General features: G+C 46.5%; 1 protein-coding gene across 2 annotated transcripts in view; it reads right to left on the bottom strand.

Moving 5' to 3' along the window:
• The window catches only part of RADX (RPA1 related single stranded DNA binding protein, X-linked), a 586,560-nt gene that overhangs the window by 21,284 nt on the left and 544,637 nt on the right, over positions 1 to 20,639 (bottom strand). Inside the window, exon 13 of one of the 2 annotated variants that reach the window (XM_069612729.1) lies at positions 8,936 to 9,103. The exons of the other annotated variant lie outside the window; for it this stretch is intronic. Within the exon in view, the coding sequence (XP_069468830.1) occupies positions 8,936 to 9,103 (168 nt within the window). The remainder of the gene's footprint in view (positions 1 to 8,935; positions 9,104 to 20,639) is intronic. 2 annotated transcript variants of the gene reach the window in all.

Below are 20,639 nucleotides of genomic sequence, written 5' to 3'. Positions count from 1 at the left end.
CTACTTCCATCGAGCTGAAATGTCTGGAGCTACCATGCCCACCATTTGGGCAACGCTTTAGTCTGCCACCACATCTTTAACCTTAGATCTAGACATCAACCGTTCCAGAGGTCATCCTTCTGCCGGGAATAGGAGTACCTCCTCAAAGGTCTCCTAATTGGATTAAAAACTGAGACTGTGTAACAAATACACTATCCTACATGGTCTCTAGACTATCCTACACGGTCTCTACATCACATGATGTCAACAAATGTAAATTCACTAATGCGGTGTAAGTCACAAAACGTATGCTTACTGTCCACTTACAGTATTGAAGACCACATTATGTTGTGGTCATTTTCTGTGTTGATCATTCCTACTGTAAGTGTTCAACAGTTTTCTGGTCATTGTAGTATTTACAAGACACTGGGCATCATTAGGAGAATCGCGGTAAAAACACAGTCATTACCCGCATGGTGGTAGTAGCGCATCCGTGTTCCCTCGACGCCGCAAATAGCGGCTGATTACGAGAGCGAGAGCACGCACTAAACCCCATGCCGGTAATGGCTGCACCGCCATGCCGCTAAAGATCCCCGAAACCCCCGATAGTGGCATCACGAAACCCGCTGATACCGCCTCCACCCAGGAGCAACCCCTAAATAACACACCCGGCAATACCATCATGTTAATACCGGACCTGGAAGAAACTTCATCGCGCCAGAACGGGAAATGTGCCGGCGGCAGTCTTAAAAAACACAATCCATTGCAATCCTCCGAACACAGAACTGGTACTGAGTCGAGAGCAGGCCAAATCACCAGAAAATGTCCAAGGCTACTAAGAAATCCACCCCCCGCCTGCGCAAGAAGAGGTTTTCTGATGAAGAGTTATGTTAGCCGACATGTTGGTTGCCCATGCAGAGCAAGTTTTTGCAACAGACCTAAGGCACCCAGCCCAACTGCGGAAAAAAGAAATCTGGGCGGAGGTTGCGAGGAAGGTCACTGCGGTTGGCACCACCACCCGCACTGTGAAGGACGTAAAGAAAAGGTGGGACGACCTACGTCTCCGCGTTTGAAACATCCTGTCTGCCAACCTAAGGGAGGGCCTGGCAACAGGCGGTGGGGACCACTCTCCCACAAAACTGACAAGGTGGGAGGAGACTTGTAGCAGCATCATCAGCATGTAGTCGATTGAGGGATTTGGAGACGTGGAGTTGTGGGTGCCGTCATCGGCAGATGGAGGTGAGTGTCCCCACAAACCACAGATAACCAAAGCATGACGTAGCACAACTAATGTGAAAGTGAACCAAGGCAATGCATGGCCCATCATACGCACATTAACAGATCCATGTCCAGATGGTGTCCCAAACACTTGCACATTAATAAGCATGCTGCATGCCAATTCCATAACCAATAGACACCCAACAACCAGCAAAACATCACGTCACACATCACACAAACCGCAAAACAACGGTAGGCCACATAGCACACATTAGTGCAAAAAGGAGAGTACTCGACGTATGCCAATATGCCCCCCCATTGCAAGCACCCTGTGCATCACACCTACAAGTATGCAATGCATCAAATGTGATCAACTGACCAACACCAATGTATGCATCATGCAGGTACCACCATCACTGATGCCCTGCCTCTCTTGGTCCCCCACAGGCACAGATGCTGACAGTGAAGGCCAGGAGGCTGCTGCACAGGCCACAGCACCTTCCAAGGGATCCAGGCCCAGCCAAGAAGGCACAAGACCATCAACCTCCAGGGCAACATCAATGCCCAGACTGCCACACAGGCCAGCACCACCAATACAGGGCAGGCCACTGGAGAAGCAAAAAACAACCGAGACACCACCCGATGACACAGCCATACTGGGGTTGTCCACTGTTGTCGAAGCTGAAGCAGATGGCACACAGTCTGCTGCCACCAGCACAATCGGGGAGGGAGCTGCCTCAGCCCCCCCCTTAGCGATGCAGAGGGCCACATTGAAGAACAATCTGACATGGACGACAACCTCCATGGGGAATGTGCACATACCCCGAGCCCCCAGCACACCCCCCAGGCCACCCACCAGCAAACCCTCCTGCAAACCTCACAGGTCACCCCAGTCAGCCCCAATCAACATCAGTCTGGAGTACTGGTGTGTCCCCATCTTTGGTCCCCATCAGTGGACAGCCCTGCAATGAGCCGCCCTGCAATTGCCCCGCCAACATCCACAGCCACCTGTGACATGGAGGCCCGGCAGGATCGGATGATAGAGCTGGTCAGGCAGTATGTAGCAGAGGGTGAATTGACCTGCTGGGAAATTTGTGATGCCAATGCTGCAAACATCCTTGCCATGAACAATAACACGATGGTGATACGTGACAGTCTAGCAGCAGTGACCCAGGTCCTGGGCAGGATTGCCCAACAACTGCAGCAGCAACATCCTGCACTGACAGATGCACAGGCAAGCGCCTCTACTCCATCCAGCACACCTGCCAGCTCAGCTCAGACCAGCCCTGTGCGCTTGATCGGCGCAGCACACGCCACACAGACATGTAGCCCCCAGAACAAAAGAGAGGCCGCCATTAGCAGGGCCACCGTGCATGTGCTGACTGCATCTTGAGGAAACACATGAATAGCACATCGTGTGTGGGATGTCAATGGGGGATGTGGTATGGTGTGTCAGGGGGAGGGGGTATGAGGTGTTAGGGGGTGGTAAGACGGTGTATGTGAGGTGGAGGGTTCAACCACAAATGTGTTAAATTTTCAATACACCTGTTGTGTTCAAAATAATATCATGCTTGGACATTTTTCATTTTGTGTATGTTTATTCAATTCATGACAGTACACAACTCCCCACACACCCTGTGTCCATATGCACACGATCCCAGTGCCCAGTGTAGCACTAAACCAGGACCATCAGCATCCCAGTGTCTCAGAAGAAATCAACAGTCACTGATTGGCGCACAGCACAGCCATCTTGTGCATCGCGACCTGGCAGGGGTGCAGCTTCTCCTCCATCGTCTCCTTCATGCTCACTCGGTGCATGCAGGTCAATGTCAGATGGCAGTGGTACGTTTCTCTGGATGCACATGTTGTGCAGCATAGCATAGACCATGGTGATCTTTCCCATAAAGGAGTGCCCCACCAGACCTGCTGAGGCAGCGGAACCTTGCCTTCAACAGGCCAAAGGTCTGGTCAATCACAAAACGGGTACAGGTATGTGCCCGATTGTAGTCCTCTTCGTGCCTGTTCTGCGGGTTCCGAACAGGGGTAAGGAGCCATGGCTTCAAGGGATAGCCAGCATCACCTGCACGGGAGCACAATGAGCTATGTGTGAGTCGATTACTGACATGACACCTGTACAAATCACTGTCATGCCTGCAGTTATTTGGTGTTGACATGCACATGTCCCTGGATGTATGCACACAGGTTCATTTGTTGCAATGTGTGCTGTACTATGGTCTGCAGGTGTGGATTGCATTGTCCACATGATGCAGGGTGTTCACTTGCATGCTGTTGCAGATGTACTGTGGATGCCTACCAATGTATTTGCACCTATAATGGTGATGTATAGTACTCTGTATGTATTCCCACTAGCAGCATTGGCACAAGCATCATCATGATTTGTCACCATTGGTTGGCATTCCCATGGTGGAATGCAGCACGACTGTGGTGGTGGGCCAGTGACAATCAGTGTATTCCCTTGGTGAGATGTATTTGTGGCCACTCATGGGTGCATGTCCTTTGTTGTGCTTTGCTGCAGTCATGTCCATTACGCATACTCACTGCATGTTGCTGGATTGTGTTGCAGAGGGTATGCTCAGATGATGTGCAGTCGACGCGTTGAGGGGTGTGGCCTGCTTGTAAGTCTGGCATATTGGCATTGGTGTGCAGCATTGGTTTTATGTATGACATTGATGTGTCATGTTCAGTTTGGGATATTTAGGGCCAAAGTGTTTTGCTGTATGTGCATTGTCCACTCACCACCCAATCTCACCCAGGTGGAGTATGCGCCCCCCCCAATCTCACCCAGGTGGAGTATGCATCCCCCCCAATCTCACCCAGGTAGAGTATGCACCCCCCCCCAATCTCACCCAGGTGGAGTATGCACCCCCCCAATCTCACCCAGGTGGAGTATGCACCCCCCCCAATCTCACCCAGGTGGAGTATGCACCCCCCCAATCTCACCCAGGTGGACTCTGCATCCCCCACCTCCCACAATCTCACCCAGGTGGAGTATGCATCCCCCCCACTGCACAGCCATGGGCCTGTCAGGCAACTTACCGAGCAGCCAGGCACGTCATCCAGCATGTCGCTCCATGTAGCGGGGTAGCGAGGAGTTCTGCAGCACCATTGCATCATGAGTGAATCCGGGAAATCGGCACAACAATGTGTGATCATCTTGCTGGAGTCACATACCATCTGCCCATTGATGGAGTGGTATAGCTTACGATTGTGGTACACCACTTGATGGACCACCAATTCAACATGGGTGCAGTCGAGGGCACTGATGCAATTAGGCATGCCTGCCAGTGCATGGAAGCCAACTTTAGTGTCAGCGAGCTCCTGGGCAGTCCGTGGTAGGGATATGTGGTTGCTTGCATGCTTCAGGAGGGCATCCAGCACTTGGGTCAGCATGCATGAAAAGAAAGGTTGTGATATGCCATGCAGCTGTTCCACTGTGTGCTGGTAGGTGCCTGTGGCCAGGAAGTGGAGCACAGACACTACCTTCAGTAGACGGGGTATCGTGTATGGCAGTGCGGATTTCAATCAGGCTGACAATGTCATCGTGCATCATGTCCACAATGGTGGTGATGGTGTCCTGGTCCAGCCGGTACAGTGTGTGGATTTGCACAGGGGTTAGGTTGTATGGACTGGCTCTGATGCGAGGGATTGGTGGCTGCCTACGTGGTACCGCTGCTTGCACTGGTGGAACCACTGGGCCTGTCTCACCCTCCTTCCCTGCGTCTCCTCTGTGGTGCCTGTTGTTGTTGCTAGTGTAGCAATACAGGCATGTCCTCCAGCCCCAAGATTGCAACAGCAAGTGGGATCATTTTGGTGTGAGAAGGGGTGTGGTGTGTGGGTCTGCTCCTTTTGTACTGGGACATGCTCCATTGCCTCCACCTGTGGTGATTGTGTGCACCTGTGGCAGTTGGGTACACAGCAGGTTGCTATTCATGGGTGATCCGCGATGCCTGTAATACCGGCGTCATGCTGACCCTATTTACCGCCTTTGGGATGCCGGTAGGTGCATGCCCGCGTGACTTGTGATGTCCTCCTGTTAGCGGCATCCCGGTATTGCTGGGTTTTCGGCTCGTAATGGCCCGGACCGGTACTCGATGCCGGTAGTACCATCCCGCCTTCATGTTTTGCTTACCGCAAACCTTTTAATGAGGCCCACTGTGTTCTAACATAATTGCCACTAATGATTGATTTATGACATGCTTAATTTTCTATAAATACAACAGCTAAACAATAAAGAGCTGCAGAAGGACTACAGTTGGGTCTCGTGTATTTCTAGGTCGCATATCCATGAGACAAAGTTGTTATTGCCCCATTGGATGTATGCAAGGGTACAAATGTTTCTGCATTAAATAATTGCAAAGATTCAAATTCTAGAGGGTAGGACACCCCCCTTGTTCATAGGTAAGGAAGCAGCAGATCCCATCCCGGTTCCCATAGGAGTACCATAAGGGTCTTGTCTCTCTCCTACCTTCTACAATGCCTATACAAAGCTTCTATTTGCTGCTTTGGACGCTATTGGGGTCATCTACACGAACTTCGCAGATGACACACAGATACTTATCCCCATCACTGATAACCATGAACAAGACACGATAAATGTAAACAAAATCTACGCCATAATACAAAACTGGATGGCCAACAATAGTTTATGTCTTAATGACGAAAAGAAAGAGATCCTTATTGTGGGCTCCCCAGCCAAAATCAAATCATTACCTGCAGACTATACATCCATCACCATAGATGGCACACCGATCCCTATCCTCAACCAGGTCAAAACGTTGGGCGTCTATGTAGACACCAATCTTACAATGAATAAACATGTTAGCACGCTAGCATCAACTACCTTATATACTTCTAAACGTACTGCATTGAGCCACCAATTCCGGACCCCACAAAACTGCACCACGCTTGTACGTGCGCTTATACTGTTCAAGCTTGACTATTGTAATGTACTGTTGCTAGGATCCTCGAACACCAACTTAGCCAAACTCCAACTCCTACAAAATAAGGTCCTGCGAGCAGCCCTAGGTATAAAAAAAATGTGACCATATCTCCAAGACCAGAAGGGAAGCACACTGGCTCCCCATCAAAGCTAGAATCATCTTTAAATTACTCAGCATTATCCATAAATGTATCAGCAAGACTGCTCTCACCTAACTTAATAAAGCCATGAATCACAACAAAACTAAAAGAAACACCCCCCCCCCACCCTCCGAGATCCAATAACAGCTCCCAACTCTTCAACCCAAGCTTCAAATCCACTAGGGCTGGAGGGACGAGTTTCCCGGTGATGGCACCCAAAATCTGGAACACACTCCCTCACACTATCAGGATTGAACCTTCCCACCAGAATTTCAAAAAGTCACTAAAAACCTGGTGTTTCAATAAATACTAAGACTAAGAAATGAAACTGGCACCAGGAATAGCATATAATAGTTAACTCCAGTCGGTATGTTATTGCTCCACATGTTCTATATCCAAAGAATGATTTCCGCAACCTGTTTTGTAACAACTGATTCAGTGACCGCTTAAGCAATGCCAATTTGCAATTATCTGTAACGTCTAACTTGTAACTTTCACTCACTTGTAACCAGATTTAAAGCTTATGTAACTATGCCGTGATACCCTCGGGTTTGGGCGTATAATAAATGTAATAAATAAATTACTGAGGGGTATGGGAGGGGGTGCTCTAGCACAAAAATGCATTTTCAGTTATGGTGCCCAATGCATTCTGAGAGTTGTGGTCCCTTCAGCCCAACTGCTTTAGTGTGGAGGGGGCATGGCATGGGGTAGTTGAGAGGCCATACGGATCATGCCCTTGTTCTACATGTGCATCTTTGCAACCCCCCTCCAAATTCTCATTTTCACATTCACCGCCATTGTGGATACATACCAAGGATCCAAGTGTGCTGTTCTCTGTGGGGTTCCATGTACACAGTAAGTGTGCTGCTTCATAGTACCATGGTGCCATGCTTTGTTTGAACCAGGGAAACAGGCGCATCAGTGGGTAACACTGAGATCTATGTCGCATGATTGCATGTTCAGGGAATGGCACTGTTTCCGATTTGGAAACATGCTCCGATACCTCGGATGCCACCAATGTGACATGCGTGCACTCCAGAACTGCTATTACATTGGGGAAGTGGGCAGTGGTGCAAAATTTGGCCTTCCTTGCATGGAACTCTGCAGGGGTGCTGGGCAGAGAGATGTGCTGGTGTACATCTTTCTGTAGTGCATCCAGCACTTGTCCCAGCACTTTGGAAAATATTGGTTGTGACATGCCATGCAGCATGGTGATGGTATGCTGATATGTGCCTGTGGCACAGAAGTGCAGTACTGATAACAGTTTAAGCAGTGTCGGTATGGCTGTTCCTATGTTGGTGGCACTCTCAATGTCCAGCTGGATAAGGGTGAGGAGGGCTGCAATTGTTTGGCAGGTGAGGCAATATAGTGTTATCAACTGGACATCTCTCAGTGTCCATGGCGATGGTCTGACTCTGGGTATGGATGCCTTCCTTCTCCTCTGCGCCTTGGCCTGGTGGGTTCGGCTTTTGCTGCTGGTGTGCTATCCTCTGTAGGTCAATATATAGTAGGAATCCCTGAATATCATAGTTAGCAACTGCCATGGGTTGAATGGTGCTTGGAAATGAGTTTGGGGAAGGCGTGTCCCTTACATGCCCGGTTTGAGTCAGTTGGGTGCACCTACAGCTTCATTTTCTTCACCTGGATGCATTTACCTTCACCCCTTTGGTGAAGGTAGCTGCCCCCACATCATTTTGGTAGAATCCCCACCCATTTCCACTTGTAATATGGCAGAATTAGGCGATAATTCTGCCGGCAGAATTAGCACCCATGTACTGGAACGCTTCATTCGGTGGAATGCTAAAAGTGGCGGTAACAGAATTATAGCACATACATCCGCACTTGTAATGAGGCCCAATATTAAGTAGTATGAGTTATTACTTCAGACAGTACACATAAGTCATATGCTATCTTAATTAAGAAAATCTTGGCATTATTGCGAGAGCAAGCATTGGGGCAAAGCTTGATTACTCAAACACGACCTACATGGCTGCTCCTACAACACCAATCTAGAAACAAAAACTTGAAGATTGTGTTGCAAAAATAGTTAGTGATGCATTTCATAGAGATCATTAAACCCATTCCTTTGCCGGTTACACTGGCTCCTGTTCGAAACAAGAATAACATTTAAGGCGGTGACTCGTAAATGTTTGCATCAAATGGCACCCAGTAGCCAGTTCTCAAGAATTCAATTTCACCCACGCCCCAATATTTAACTGATCAGCTAGTGGTAGAACATTCTCCGTGCAAGGTGTGTAAATCTGGCAATAACTCACAGAACTACGTTGTGACCGTAGCCATGCAAGATTTTAAAAGCAATTAAAATTATTTCTGTTCTGCTTAGATTTATCATCGAGAATGGACTAGACTCTTAGGGTGCAACGTCACTGATATTATTGAGTTACCCTTGGGTTTTAGCGCTATAAAAGACGCATTAACCTAAAAGCATAATGAAATACTTTGTAGCAGGCATTTCAGTTACAATAGTTTAGGAACTTTGTTATCCATCCTCTGTCCATTTTCATCCACAGCCCCAGCTCCATCTCTCCCTCTGGTACACTTAATTTGTGTTAATTGACCATCTAATTTCTGACAGTTACACTGATTGAAAGGTAGACAATTTCACCACATTCCTTACCTGGAAAAGTGTGGAGTAACCTTTGCATGCAGTTACTCTTGGTCTGATCAAGTGTGTCAGAAGGCAGCATCGTGTCATCTTGTGTTTGTCCGTTATCAACTACCTGGTTGGAATCTGAGCAGAAAACAGGCAAATATGCAACATCTATTGCTACTCTTTGGTTGATATCTAAGAAGGAGAAGAAATTAAAAGCACAGGTTGTTGTAAATAGCGGGGCAATAGGATATATAAAGAAAATGCATTGTTTAATTTGAGGCAACATTTGCACGTTCTTTATTTTTTATATTTATTTATAAACCAATGAGTGATTTGGTCACACCAAGGACACCTTCCACTCCATACATAACATACAATCTTAACAATTCAGTCAATTTATTCAAATACATCTGATTATATGCTTCTGTTACAGTAGATTTCTACGAGTCCCTCAGATCTGTTTTGCTGGACACCTGGATTTTTTGCTAATTCTTCTGGGTGAGTGGGAACCTTCTTCCCCACTCATACTTCATTTTAATTCTGGAGCCAGGAACCTTTTTGACAACATTTTGGTATTTCTAGTTGGAGCCATGCATTCCTCCCAACTTTTTGACATCTACATTTTACTAAAGCAGCAAACAACACCTTCTGTGTAGTGTTGCTGGGAGCTCCTACAGCTTCCCATCCATTGTTTCTTTATTTTCCTGACTAGCTCCTAAAGTTAGCAGAGCAAGGGGATACTTGTTATCCCTTAAGTGTTTTATTTTGCAATATCAGCGCACACCTCCTTAAGTGGAGTCCTGAGGGGAGCCAATGTATACCTTTTCTCGCCTCTCCAGTAACCTTGTGCTACTGTAAAAGGTTCATCTGTTCAGGCTTGTGGCAGTGTACTGTAAGGGTGCAGAAGGAGGAGACTGACACACGTGGCATGTTTGGGGCTATAGACTTATTAGCCAAATGAAAAGCAAGAGAAAACCTAACTTGCCTGAACTCTAAGAGGGGTTTCCCTGCCTCAACTAAAATCCTAATGGGTCTGTCAGAATGTCCAATTTAAGAGTCCACCGTTGTGTGTGAAATCCTATCTCTGTCCCTTACGCTTTAAACTAAAGACCTAACTACTCAAAGTTCCAGTCCCAGAACAATGACTCCCTTCTCCTGGTATGAGGTTAAAAAAAGTCACAAATTAAACCATCGTTTTACCTTTTCCAGTCAAAATACCAGGGGAATGGACTCCCTTCCCCTGGTTGAAAGTACCAACATTTTAGTTCGCAAAACTAGCCAGGGGGAATGCATCTCTTACCCTGGCTAAAAGGACATTGTATAGTTCACCACTATAACCAGGGGGAATGACTCCCTTTGCCCTGGCTTCTTAATAATTGTACCTGGTTGGCGAGTACCAGGAGAATGACTCCCTTCTCCTGGATCTTCCTTTTCTTCTCTTCTTTGCACATTAACTACCTGCATCACTCCTCTGTCTAGTACTACCACGAGAAAGAGGACGTCTCACATTGAAGATTATTTAGTGTTGGGTCCCCAACCCTTGGTTCTCTTCTTTCATCCAGCCCCCTTGGTCCACTCTCCTGCCAAGCATTGGCACAAAGAAGATGACTCTTAATGCTGCTTCTCTTTGGGGTCCCCAATCCTTGTTTTCTTCTTTCACATGGCCCCCTAGTTTGCTCTCCTTCCTCGTGGCAGTCCTTGGCAAATGACTCATACTGCAGCTTTCGGGATCTTTCTGACCCAACCCTGGTGGGTCAGTGGGATTTACTTGACCAGCCCAATGAGGAAGTTTTCCTCCTAATTCTTTTGCCAGTTTCCCAGGATCCCAGACCCTTGTCTTTTAGTCAGCCCAGCGACCCTTGCGGCGTTACTCTGGAGACCCGCCCTTTGTCCCTGCCGACCTGCTCGTATCTCCAGTTGCCTTCATGGAACTTTGCGTATGGTGGCAGCACTTCCCGGGACTGGAGCTGGTCTTCCGCCTGCTTCCTCCGTTCATCTGCTTTGGGTTTCGGCAGCCGTCTGCTTCACGTGGTTTGGATCCCTGCAGTATTAATACTAGGGTGGAACTGCGCGGTACACCTTCTCACTTTGTTTGTACTTGTACCACTGTGTTAGCACCTTCCTCTTTCTGCCGGGGGTTCTCTGCTCTACAGTCTTCACCACGCATCTGCTTCCGCGTCTGACAGCTTCCACGCCTGCTGCTACTCCGGGGCTGGCTTGACAACAATGTAAGTCTGTTGTTGATTTTTATACAGTGTTGCCAGGCTGGTTTGGGCCCACTGTACAAGTCCTGCCTCTTTTTCCCCCGTGATCCATGTTCATGACTCTGCAGGGCAAACTCGTCCTAGTACTTGGATTACTTGGGTTCCTGTAGCTCTTCTTTGTCTTGGTGCTTTCAAGGACACTTAGGTTTTCAACCTCGCAACAATACATTGGTATACTGTCTAGGAAGAGGTTAGTAGAAGAAAGAGGGGCCAGAGCGTGGGGGTGTGTGACTTTCGTATAAGGGCTGTACCCTAGATGTTTGTGCTTGTTCCCAGAGAAAGTGTCCCTCCCCATGAGATCCTTCTACTGTGTACCAGCCCTAGGGGAAATATCAGGTAGTAGCCTGACCTCCGTGGCCTTATGGGAAAGTCCTCCCCCTAGAGGAGAAGTGACAAAATCTATGGAATGGTCACAATACCTTTTGCATGCGGTATTGTGAACTTTTATTGTAGGTTGTTTTAGCAGCTGCAATATGCACCATTTACCCAAAATGGTGGTTTTACTTTTTTAAGCCCTGAACACAATGACTTGTCCTTTCTGGGTTCTCCTTCTACCCATCTGGATGGGGGAGGATGCTCTTGTCCCTTTGTCTTTGCAAGGAAAGTCTGTGAAGGGTCTGAATGCCTGGCAGGACAGAAAGTAGGGGATGTGACCAAAACTCCCCTGCCCTTTGTCCTGCAGTGTGCGCGACCAAAACAAGTTCAGACTGGGAGGCTGGCTGTCCCCATTAGACAACCATCCACAAGTTTGAATGGTGCATGCGACATGATTGGTAGACTCAGCCAGTGTTCCTGGATACATTCCGAGGTCCTGGATCTGAAACTCTGTCAACCGCCTGCAACAGAAGATTCTGAAGAAGGATTAAGCAAGATGCCACCAGCAACTTCCAATGACCACCAGAGGACATTGAGTCACCGCTGCTGCCCTCCTCTTTCTGAGCGACAGGTAAGATCTGAAGAGGACGACTTCCTTCCATGGACTGGTGGGCCTAACCAGTCCCAAGACGAACTACAATTTGCACCATCCCTGGAAGAGCTGCGATCTCCGAATACCCGGGGTCCTGTGCTGCTTCTTTGTGCATCGTCTCCAGAAGTGCAGTTTTGCCTGCAACTTCAAGGGCATTCTCCTAGACCTACACCTACTCGAACTGGCTCCCGAAGATCCCCTCAACAGAGGAGAGGACCAAGAAGAGGTGACTGCCGCGATAACTGTTGCTCTACTGAGCCTGAAAAGAACAGGAACTGCGAAGATCCTTTGCTGGTCATCTGTCTGCATGTGAGCGGTTGCCAGATCCATCAAACTCCCTTTCTCCTGTCACCAAGACCGAGAAACATGTGACCGGGTCTGATGTCGCCTCACTGCTGGAATCGTCCTGCTGCAATTGCTTCTTCGCTTGGAGGTACTGTCCCTCTCCTGGTGTAATTTACCTGGGGCCTGCTTGCTTGAGATCCTGTGACTCTGGGGGGCTGCAGATCACTTGCATCTTTAACCCTCCCAGGTCCCCATAGAGTTACATTCGGGTTGACAACCCATCATGCTCTAGCGTTGAAATTGCCTGCCCTAGGACACTGGCCTTTGGGGCAATTCTTGAGGGGGTCACCAAAACCTCCCTGAGCACCTTTTTAACTAACGTCGTTTCTTACCTGTAACATTAGTGAATTCTGTTGGATACCATCTCTTTAAACGCTGTACTTTGCATTCCCACCTTTTCTCTGCCTAACTCCTGGTTAGAGGTGCCCTAAGGACCTATATTTCAAGTTGGTTGATTATGTGATTTGTTACCCAAACAGCCATTCTAAGCACATTTACCTGTGGTTTATCTATCCTCAGAATATTGCAAGTGTTCTTATACAGTAAATATATGTTTTTCCGACTTACCTGAAATGAGAAGTACAACAGTGCGCCTTAGTGTATATAATAAATAACCATGTTTTACATAAATCTACAGTGTATAGTGTTTTCCTTGAAGCAAAGTGTGCTCTGAGTTCTGTGTACCTACTACAGCCCTCCTCGCTTGTTACACTAAGCCGGGCTGCTCATCCATTGCTACCATGCCTTTGGGTAGTTCAGGCCAAACCTAAGAAGTAAGAAGTGTAACCCTGTTCATCCAAGGTGGGCTTTTCTACGTTCCGGCACAGAAAGTAACTTTTGTAAAACCCCCTCACAGCTTCCAAAACTTCACAATTGAAATAATAGAAATGTGTTTGCCGAGCATTAATCGCGCCCCAAATTCATTAGATCATAAATGACTTCCTCTTTGTACAAATCGGTTACAGGCTTCCCTTACAGCTTTGCATTAAATATAAAGATGTTTTAAGTGTTTCAGTAACATTAATTCTTTCACAGAAACGGCAGGTGCAGTTCCCAACCACTCAATTTCTTCTGAATACCATAACATATATTTGTTAAGATTCAATTAAAATGAAAATACATAAAAACTCTTGCTGCCAATCTACTGAGAAATGTGTTGATGTATGTTGAGTCCCTCTATACCTCTAAGCACTGCTGTATATTCTGTAGATTTCTCTAAATTTGAGAGGTCATAATTAATATTCTAACCCCATAATTGAAATGTTTTATTAAATTCCCTTTGAAATATATATTGCAAGCAAATGACTTAAAATCAAATTCAATATTGTGCATAACATTTTCGCAGCTTATGAATTTACTCATATTTCCGGTTGCATCTTTTGCAGTTCGATTTTAGTGACTCTTCTTCCAAGACCGCATATAAAGAGTCCCCCCTCTGCAAATTGCATCTTATAATTATTTTTTTACAAATGCGCTTAATACTGAAGAGGTTTCTAAGCACGACCCGGGATTCGAACCTGTGTTGCTCTGCGTCGTCCTGCTTCCAAGACAAGCGCGTTGCCACTGAGCTATACTAAGTTGTAATCATGCCCAATATAAAAAGCATCCATACTGAAATGCGGTTCATTTCTAATTGTATTTTTTTAATAGGCGTCCAACGTAGTAATATAAGAGTTTTCCTACATATGGAACCCTCCATTCTATCAAGCAATACACAAGATGGTTGACTAGCTGCCCTTAGACCATAAAGTATTGTCAGTTGCAGATGTTTGAGATAGATCTCAATAGTACTGTTAGGGAAGTTTTCCTAAAGTCTACCTGTGGTAAGACTTTATAAAACTATCCCTTGTTATAGAGGCCCCAACTTTTAGCATAGGTGTGTACCACACAAGGTTCTGGTAGTATGGCAGAGCAGTCAGGCTTATCTTAGGAGGGAGATGTGAGTTGTAGGTAAGTACAATGAACTCAGTAAATACATAGGCCCAAATAAACCCTTACACACTTGTTAGTTATAGTAAAATTGTTATTTATTTTATATACACAAGGATAAAGTCACATTCAGATAAGTAAGTACTATTTCAAACAATAAACACAATAGAAATCGAATGCAATATTTCAGGTTTTTAAATCATATGTCATGATTTGTACAGTTAATCAACAAAATTCAAGGTAAGTAAAATCACTTGTTATAGCAACTCAGAAAATGTTCTGTTGTAGGAACAAAAAGGTTAAGCAAAACCAACAATAGCAGGTCAGTCTTTAAAAAGACTTGTATTATTTTTCAGAGGCCTTAAAGCTTTAGCAGTCCATCCCTATCTAGGTATGAGTTCTTCAAAGACAAACTGGAGGTAAAGCAGATAAGGCACAGATGCAGAAAAGGCACAGTTCCAGAGGATTCTTCAATTACAAGTAAGAAAAAGGCTTTTGTTGGTCAAATGCTTTGTGGACCTTGGGAAAGGATCCCTATGGGCGCAGAAGCGTTAGGCATGGGCGCAGAAGCGTTAGGCTTGGGCGAAGGTATGGCAAGCACCCAAACATCGGACTCAGCACTCCAGCAACAAAGGAGCAACAGAATGACTCAAGGTATGTACTACAATGAGTCCCACAGTACCTGAGGAGTGATGAAGAAGATGCAGCTGGATTCTTTCGCGGTGCAGCAGTTGTAGAACCGGTCTCATGTTCCTTGGTCTTGGTAACGAAAGGAGGGACACTGAAAGGGATGTCGCGGCAGCAGTCGAGAGAAAGCACTCACAGCAAAGGATTCTTCAAGCTCCAACATCGGTCTGCAGCTTTGGTGCCTTTTCACAGACTCCAATGGGGAACCGTTCTCGTCCAAACGATTTACCTTGCTTTCTCAGTCCTGCACTCTGGTGAGGGGAGTTTGAGGAGGGTGATCTTGACTCTGGAGGTCCGGAAGGAGTCCACCGAAGTTTCAGGAGAGTTTGTTCACGGCAAGACAATGCACTGCAATCGGGGTCGAGGTCCAATGGTATTGGCGGCTTGCAGCCCAGGAAGGTTGCAGTAAGTCGTGGGATAGCTTGAATTGAAGGTGGTTTTAGGATTGTTTATGCCAACCAGTCCAAGCGAGGAAGTCGTCCTCTTCGGAGCGTCTCTGTCATTTGAAAAGGGGGCCAGGACAGCAGCAGTACTTCAGCAGGCTTCTGCGGTTGCTGGAAGGGCCTGCAGACATCGCAGGTCTTCTTCTTTGGTTCTTCTGTTCCAGTAGTCTACTTGTCTTTTGCCTCAAGATCCTCACCTTTTATCCAGAAACCCAGCCAATCAACAGACATGCAACATTCAAACTTTGGGGGGTGGCTGCCCTTTCACGATAGACAACATCCCAGTTGGAACTAGTGCCAGGCAGGCATCCCAAAAGACAAAGAACAACAGTGTTTCAGACTCCTCCACCATTTCCTGTCCTCACAGACAAACTGGAGCCTCAGCAGGCATCACAAAGGACTCCCGCCGAAGACACATGTCAAACCAGGACCTCCACCACCCAGGATAGCAGAAGGAGGACCAAGAAAGGACATGCACATGAAATATGGTGATAAAAGAAAGAAGCCACCATCCTTCTATGTATAATCACAGCTGTGAAGACAGCCTGCGGGTAAAAATTACACATAATGCGGTAGAACACGTCCACTGCCACCAGCCATAATTGTATGCGTGTCACTGTAACATAAAATGTAACAGGAGCAGTGAGAAAGGGGATACACATAGGGGGGGGATGTGTGCTGATCTCACAAAAGGAAAAGATAAGAAGGATAAATCTTGAGAGCAGTAGTTCTTAAGAAAAATACAGGAATATAGAAAGGAGAGCCCAAAGGGCTCCCAACAACACTGCAGAAATGCTGCTGTGTGCTGCAAAAGTGAAACACAGATGCCTTGGACTCCATAAAATAAAATGAATGCAGAATGAACAAGGGTTCCCCTGGTGAGAGCAAAAAGAATATATCAGGGGGAAAAGGGTTCCCCTCATTCAGAAGAACAAGGAAAAGTTCCAAGAGTCCCGCAAAAGGTGCTGGGGTGTCTCACAGATGAGGCAGAATTATGGGGACACAGAAATGTCATAGGTCTAATTATAGCTAAAAACAGTTTCCTCAAAAAAGCACTCATGCTGCCTAAAAGCTCATCTAATCACCTCATATTATGAACTGGGCTTGACCCCCAATAAGTGTCAATATTGCACTCAAGCCACTGCTATACTGGCCAATGCCGTGGTCAAGCAGTGAATTGATAACACATAAGGAGGCCCTAACTGATCTTATGGGCTGTGGGGGTTGGGGGCATTTTTTGTCCATATCAAATTGCTCCTTTACCAGCTGCAATTAGACTACAGGAGTTTTATTTAAATTAAACACCTTACTGACCCCATCAGTAATAGGGAAGCACCATACCTAACAAACTAAACGAAGGGTGCTCGTCAAAATTAGTCAAAATAATAAACCTTGTCATCTTGTCCAAATCCCAACTTCTAAACTGGCCCTACCACTCACAAAAACAACTTAAAAGGAAAAGCGGGCTTTACAGGCTGCCCTCAGTGTTCTCTACTTTGCCATCTCTCAATGTTTCCAGGAATCTCGCTTAGCTTCAGATATTTAATAGGAGACCGGTCTCCTGAATTTAACAGTTCGTGTCCATCTTGTTATTCCTCCAAATAAAGAAAAGGTTTTCCTCAGTTATATAAAATAAACTCTCAAGTTCCAGAAAAAGTCAATTCTCTCAGTGATCGTAGATTAATAGATATTTCCTTAATCCTCCTCCACCAATTACGTGCGTCTCCCCCACCGCCCAAGATTCCAATTTTACTTGACACTGGATTCCACTTGGGATGATTCCTTACTTGCTTTATATGGCCCGCCTGGCTCCCTTGGTTCTCTTGTTCCCTTTTTCTTGCATTATTTGTATGTGTATCCCGTCCTAGTATATCTTTCTCTTGGTTTTTGTGTGCAGCTTTTAGCAGTTTGGCAGATTGCAAAGTTTGAGTTTTTAGGACTCCCGTAACCACTCATTATTTATGTCAATCTTCCTCTCTGGACCGGGTTGCCCGTCGTAAGTATCTAGACTCTTCCATTCTCACGGTCTGGTCTCTGTGCCCTCTTCTACTGTGAGCAACACACATGCCTTCTCCATAGCAGGACCTGCTCCAGCAAGGTGGCTTCGACCAGGTGATACTGGCATTCTCTCCAGCTCCTGGGCATCCTCTCCTGAAGGCAAGCAGGGATTTTTCTTCACTCGCCGCTATGTTGCTCACTCTCTGGTTTCACGTTATGAAAGATGGAGATTTGTTCCTCTCCAGCTTGCTGGGTACGGCAACAACAGCAACAACTCCGCACAGCCCTGTGCCTCATCGGCCCGGTGAGGTAATGCTCCAGGGCAGCAGTTAAAAGCCAGATCAAAGTAAGGGCATTAACATGAACCCTGGGTCATTACCTCAACGGTAATGCTCCACTCTAAGGGCTATATTGCTATTATTAAACAGTGTGTTTGTTGTTTCTCAGCTCGTGGTATAGCTGTAAAAAAAGATGTCTGCCATGGATCGGGGAGAAGGGAACTACTTGTAGTCCCTTCTCCCTTTCCATGGCAGCCATTTGCGCTAGACCACTACTGTTCCCGGCGCCAGCGAGTAACAATGCAGCAAAAGGTAACTGAGGAGGGGGTCAGGGGGCTTAAATATGTGGAAAAGAGGGGTAGGGTAGTATTGAGGGGATGGGGGAGGTGGGTGCAGGGAGCTCACTTAACTGATTCCCGGGTGAGGGAAGATGGCTGCCTCCCGCTCTGTGTGTGTAAAGACCCTGTTCTGAGCCTCCTCATTGGCTGGGAGGCTGCCACAACCCCCTGAATGGGCAACTAATATTGCTTCTCTCAGCATTTCAGGAAAGACCTGCCTCGAGAGGCACTCCTCCCAAAGTTGTAACAAGTACGGGGCTAGTAAATCTCTAAACTCTTTATAGAATTCAGAGCACAGTCCATCCGACCCGAGTGCTTTACCATTCAGCATTTCATATATAGCTGTATGGATTTCTTCTAAAGTCATGGGAGCATCAAATTGGGCACTAGCTTCCCTGGAGAGCTGAGACATTGGGATCCCATCTAAATATTATGCAAGTTCTTCATCAGTTACATCCCTGTGCAAGCCATAAAGTTTGGAGTAATATTTCTAGAACTCTATATCTGTGTTGGCATGCAATGTTACCCCCCTCCTGTTATAATGTACAGGGTGTTATTGGTACCCGCTTCACTTCTGGTGAGCCGCGTCAGCTATCTACCCAGCCTTTCAGCACCCCATATCATCATGGCATCTGTGGCCAATTTCAGCTATACTTAGGAGATATTTTAGCTACTGCTATGCCGCTTCCCAGAATTGATCTAACTCTGTTTTAATTTCTATTCTCATCTGGGGTTCGCGACTTCAGGCGATCCTCAGCATTTCGTATATGTCTGCCCTAATTAATTTCAAGAGCCCAAACTCTATCGACATAGCCACACCCCTCACAAATTCTTTAAAGGCCTGCCAGAGGGAGGTTGCAGATGAAACCAAAGTCGGCATCATCCATGTCTGTGCTATAGACATTAACTGATAACACTTCCATTAGATTACATTTCCTGTGCACTATAACAAACCTCCCAAAAGTGTCTATACCAGTGTGCAGTACCTGAATTCTTAGCGATTTGTGTACCAGTCTTAACTCCCCTCTAGCATGTGTCGAGTACAAGGTATAGAACCTGTGATCACCCCATTGCTTTGCAAAGGTTGTGGCCTGGGACGCAGTCGCATGCATCTCCTGTAAAAAATAGTATGCGCGTGCCATGCCTCTGAGCAAGATCTTATTAGCCTTAACTGGATTACCCAGACCACGTACATTCCAGCTGATAAGCGTGATCTCTTCCATAACTCTTCTTGAGGAAATCATTCAGGCAAAGGTGCTGTTGTTAGCCATTCAGGCAGAGGTATACACGCTACTACGTCCTCTTCCACATTTTCCAAATTTTGGCCACCTATTATATTTCCTCGCAAACAGTCCAACCCCACTGCTCCCAACACTAACGGGTGCCCAAACTGAGTAAGTGTAGTAAACCTACCCACCCCCAAACAGAAAACAACAACCTAGACCATGCCAGTACATCGTGGATAACTGCGTTTACACACAGTTGTGATCTTCTGAGAACCAAGGTGTGAACCAATTGTATTTGAAGAGACTCCACTTCCATACACCCAACATAATTTTCCATTCACGTACTCAATACACTTATGCCTCACCCTCAGGAGACACCCGTCTGTGGGAGCACAGGTTTAGAAATGTTTGTTTCAGTGAACGTTACAGTTGTTTCAGGTACCATTCTTAACTGCAACCTGACCTTCGCAGGAAACAACATAGCATATTGGATGTTCCTCTCCCTGAGGCGTTTCTTGACCCCCATAAATGATTATCTTTCGTGCTAGATCTATATCTAAGATCTTTCATTTCACACGTCGTTTTAAGTAGAAGATCTCCATCCCTGAAGTTTAGTATGCAGGCAATTACTGGATGTGGGAAGTGTCTGGTCTTGAAAGTCCGAGCACGGTGCACTCTCTCAACCACAAGGGTTGCCGACAGCGGGTGGTTCCCCAGGATTTCTTGAAGACGCTCTTAAACCACTTTTTTCATATTCCTACATAGTGCCTCCTCAGGAAAACCAATGATGCACATGTTATTTATGTGTGACATCCACTGAAGGTCATCACATTTGGCTTTCACTGTCTTCATATCCTTGGTGAGGGAGTTAATGGTGCTCTGCATTATTGTTATGCTATCTTCCACCGATCCGATCATCAGCAGTATTGATGTGCTGAGACTGACTCTGAAGCTGTGACCGTATAGAGGCTATATTTGCGGAGATATCATCAAGTTTACCATTGGCAGAGTCAAAACCCATCTGCATGGAGGTAAGAAGCAGTTGTATAACCGGTGGGCCCAACAACGGCCCATCCAAACCATCTGCAGCACCCGCATCACTTGGTCTAGGAACTGCCTGCCTGAACGTACCCATGTTGCCATGCTTCTTCCCAGCGCCTTTCATTATTGTGATATACCCAGTCGCCGATGGCCCATCCGTAGCTTACTCCCTCACTCTGGAACTCACCAGAGGTCGGGTTGACAGAAGATGC

This window comes from Ambystoma mexicanum, chromosome 5p, assembly GCF_040938575.1.
Source record: "Ambystoma mexicanum isolate Mex_15411 chromosome 5p, UKY_AmexF1_1, whole genome shotgun sequence".
Classification (NCBI taxonomy): Eukaryota; Metazoa; Chordata; class Amphibia; order Caudata; family Ambystomatidae; genus Ambystoma; species Ambystoma mexicanum.
The sequence above is the reverse complement of the archived record's forward strand: the minus strand, read 5'-3'. Positions and strand labels throughout refer to the sequence as shown.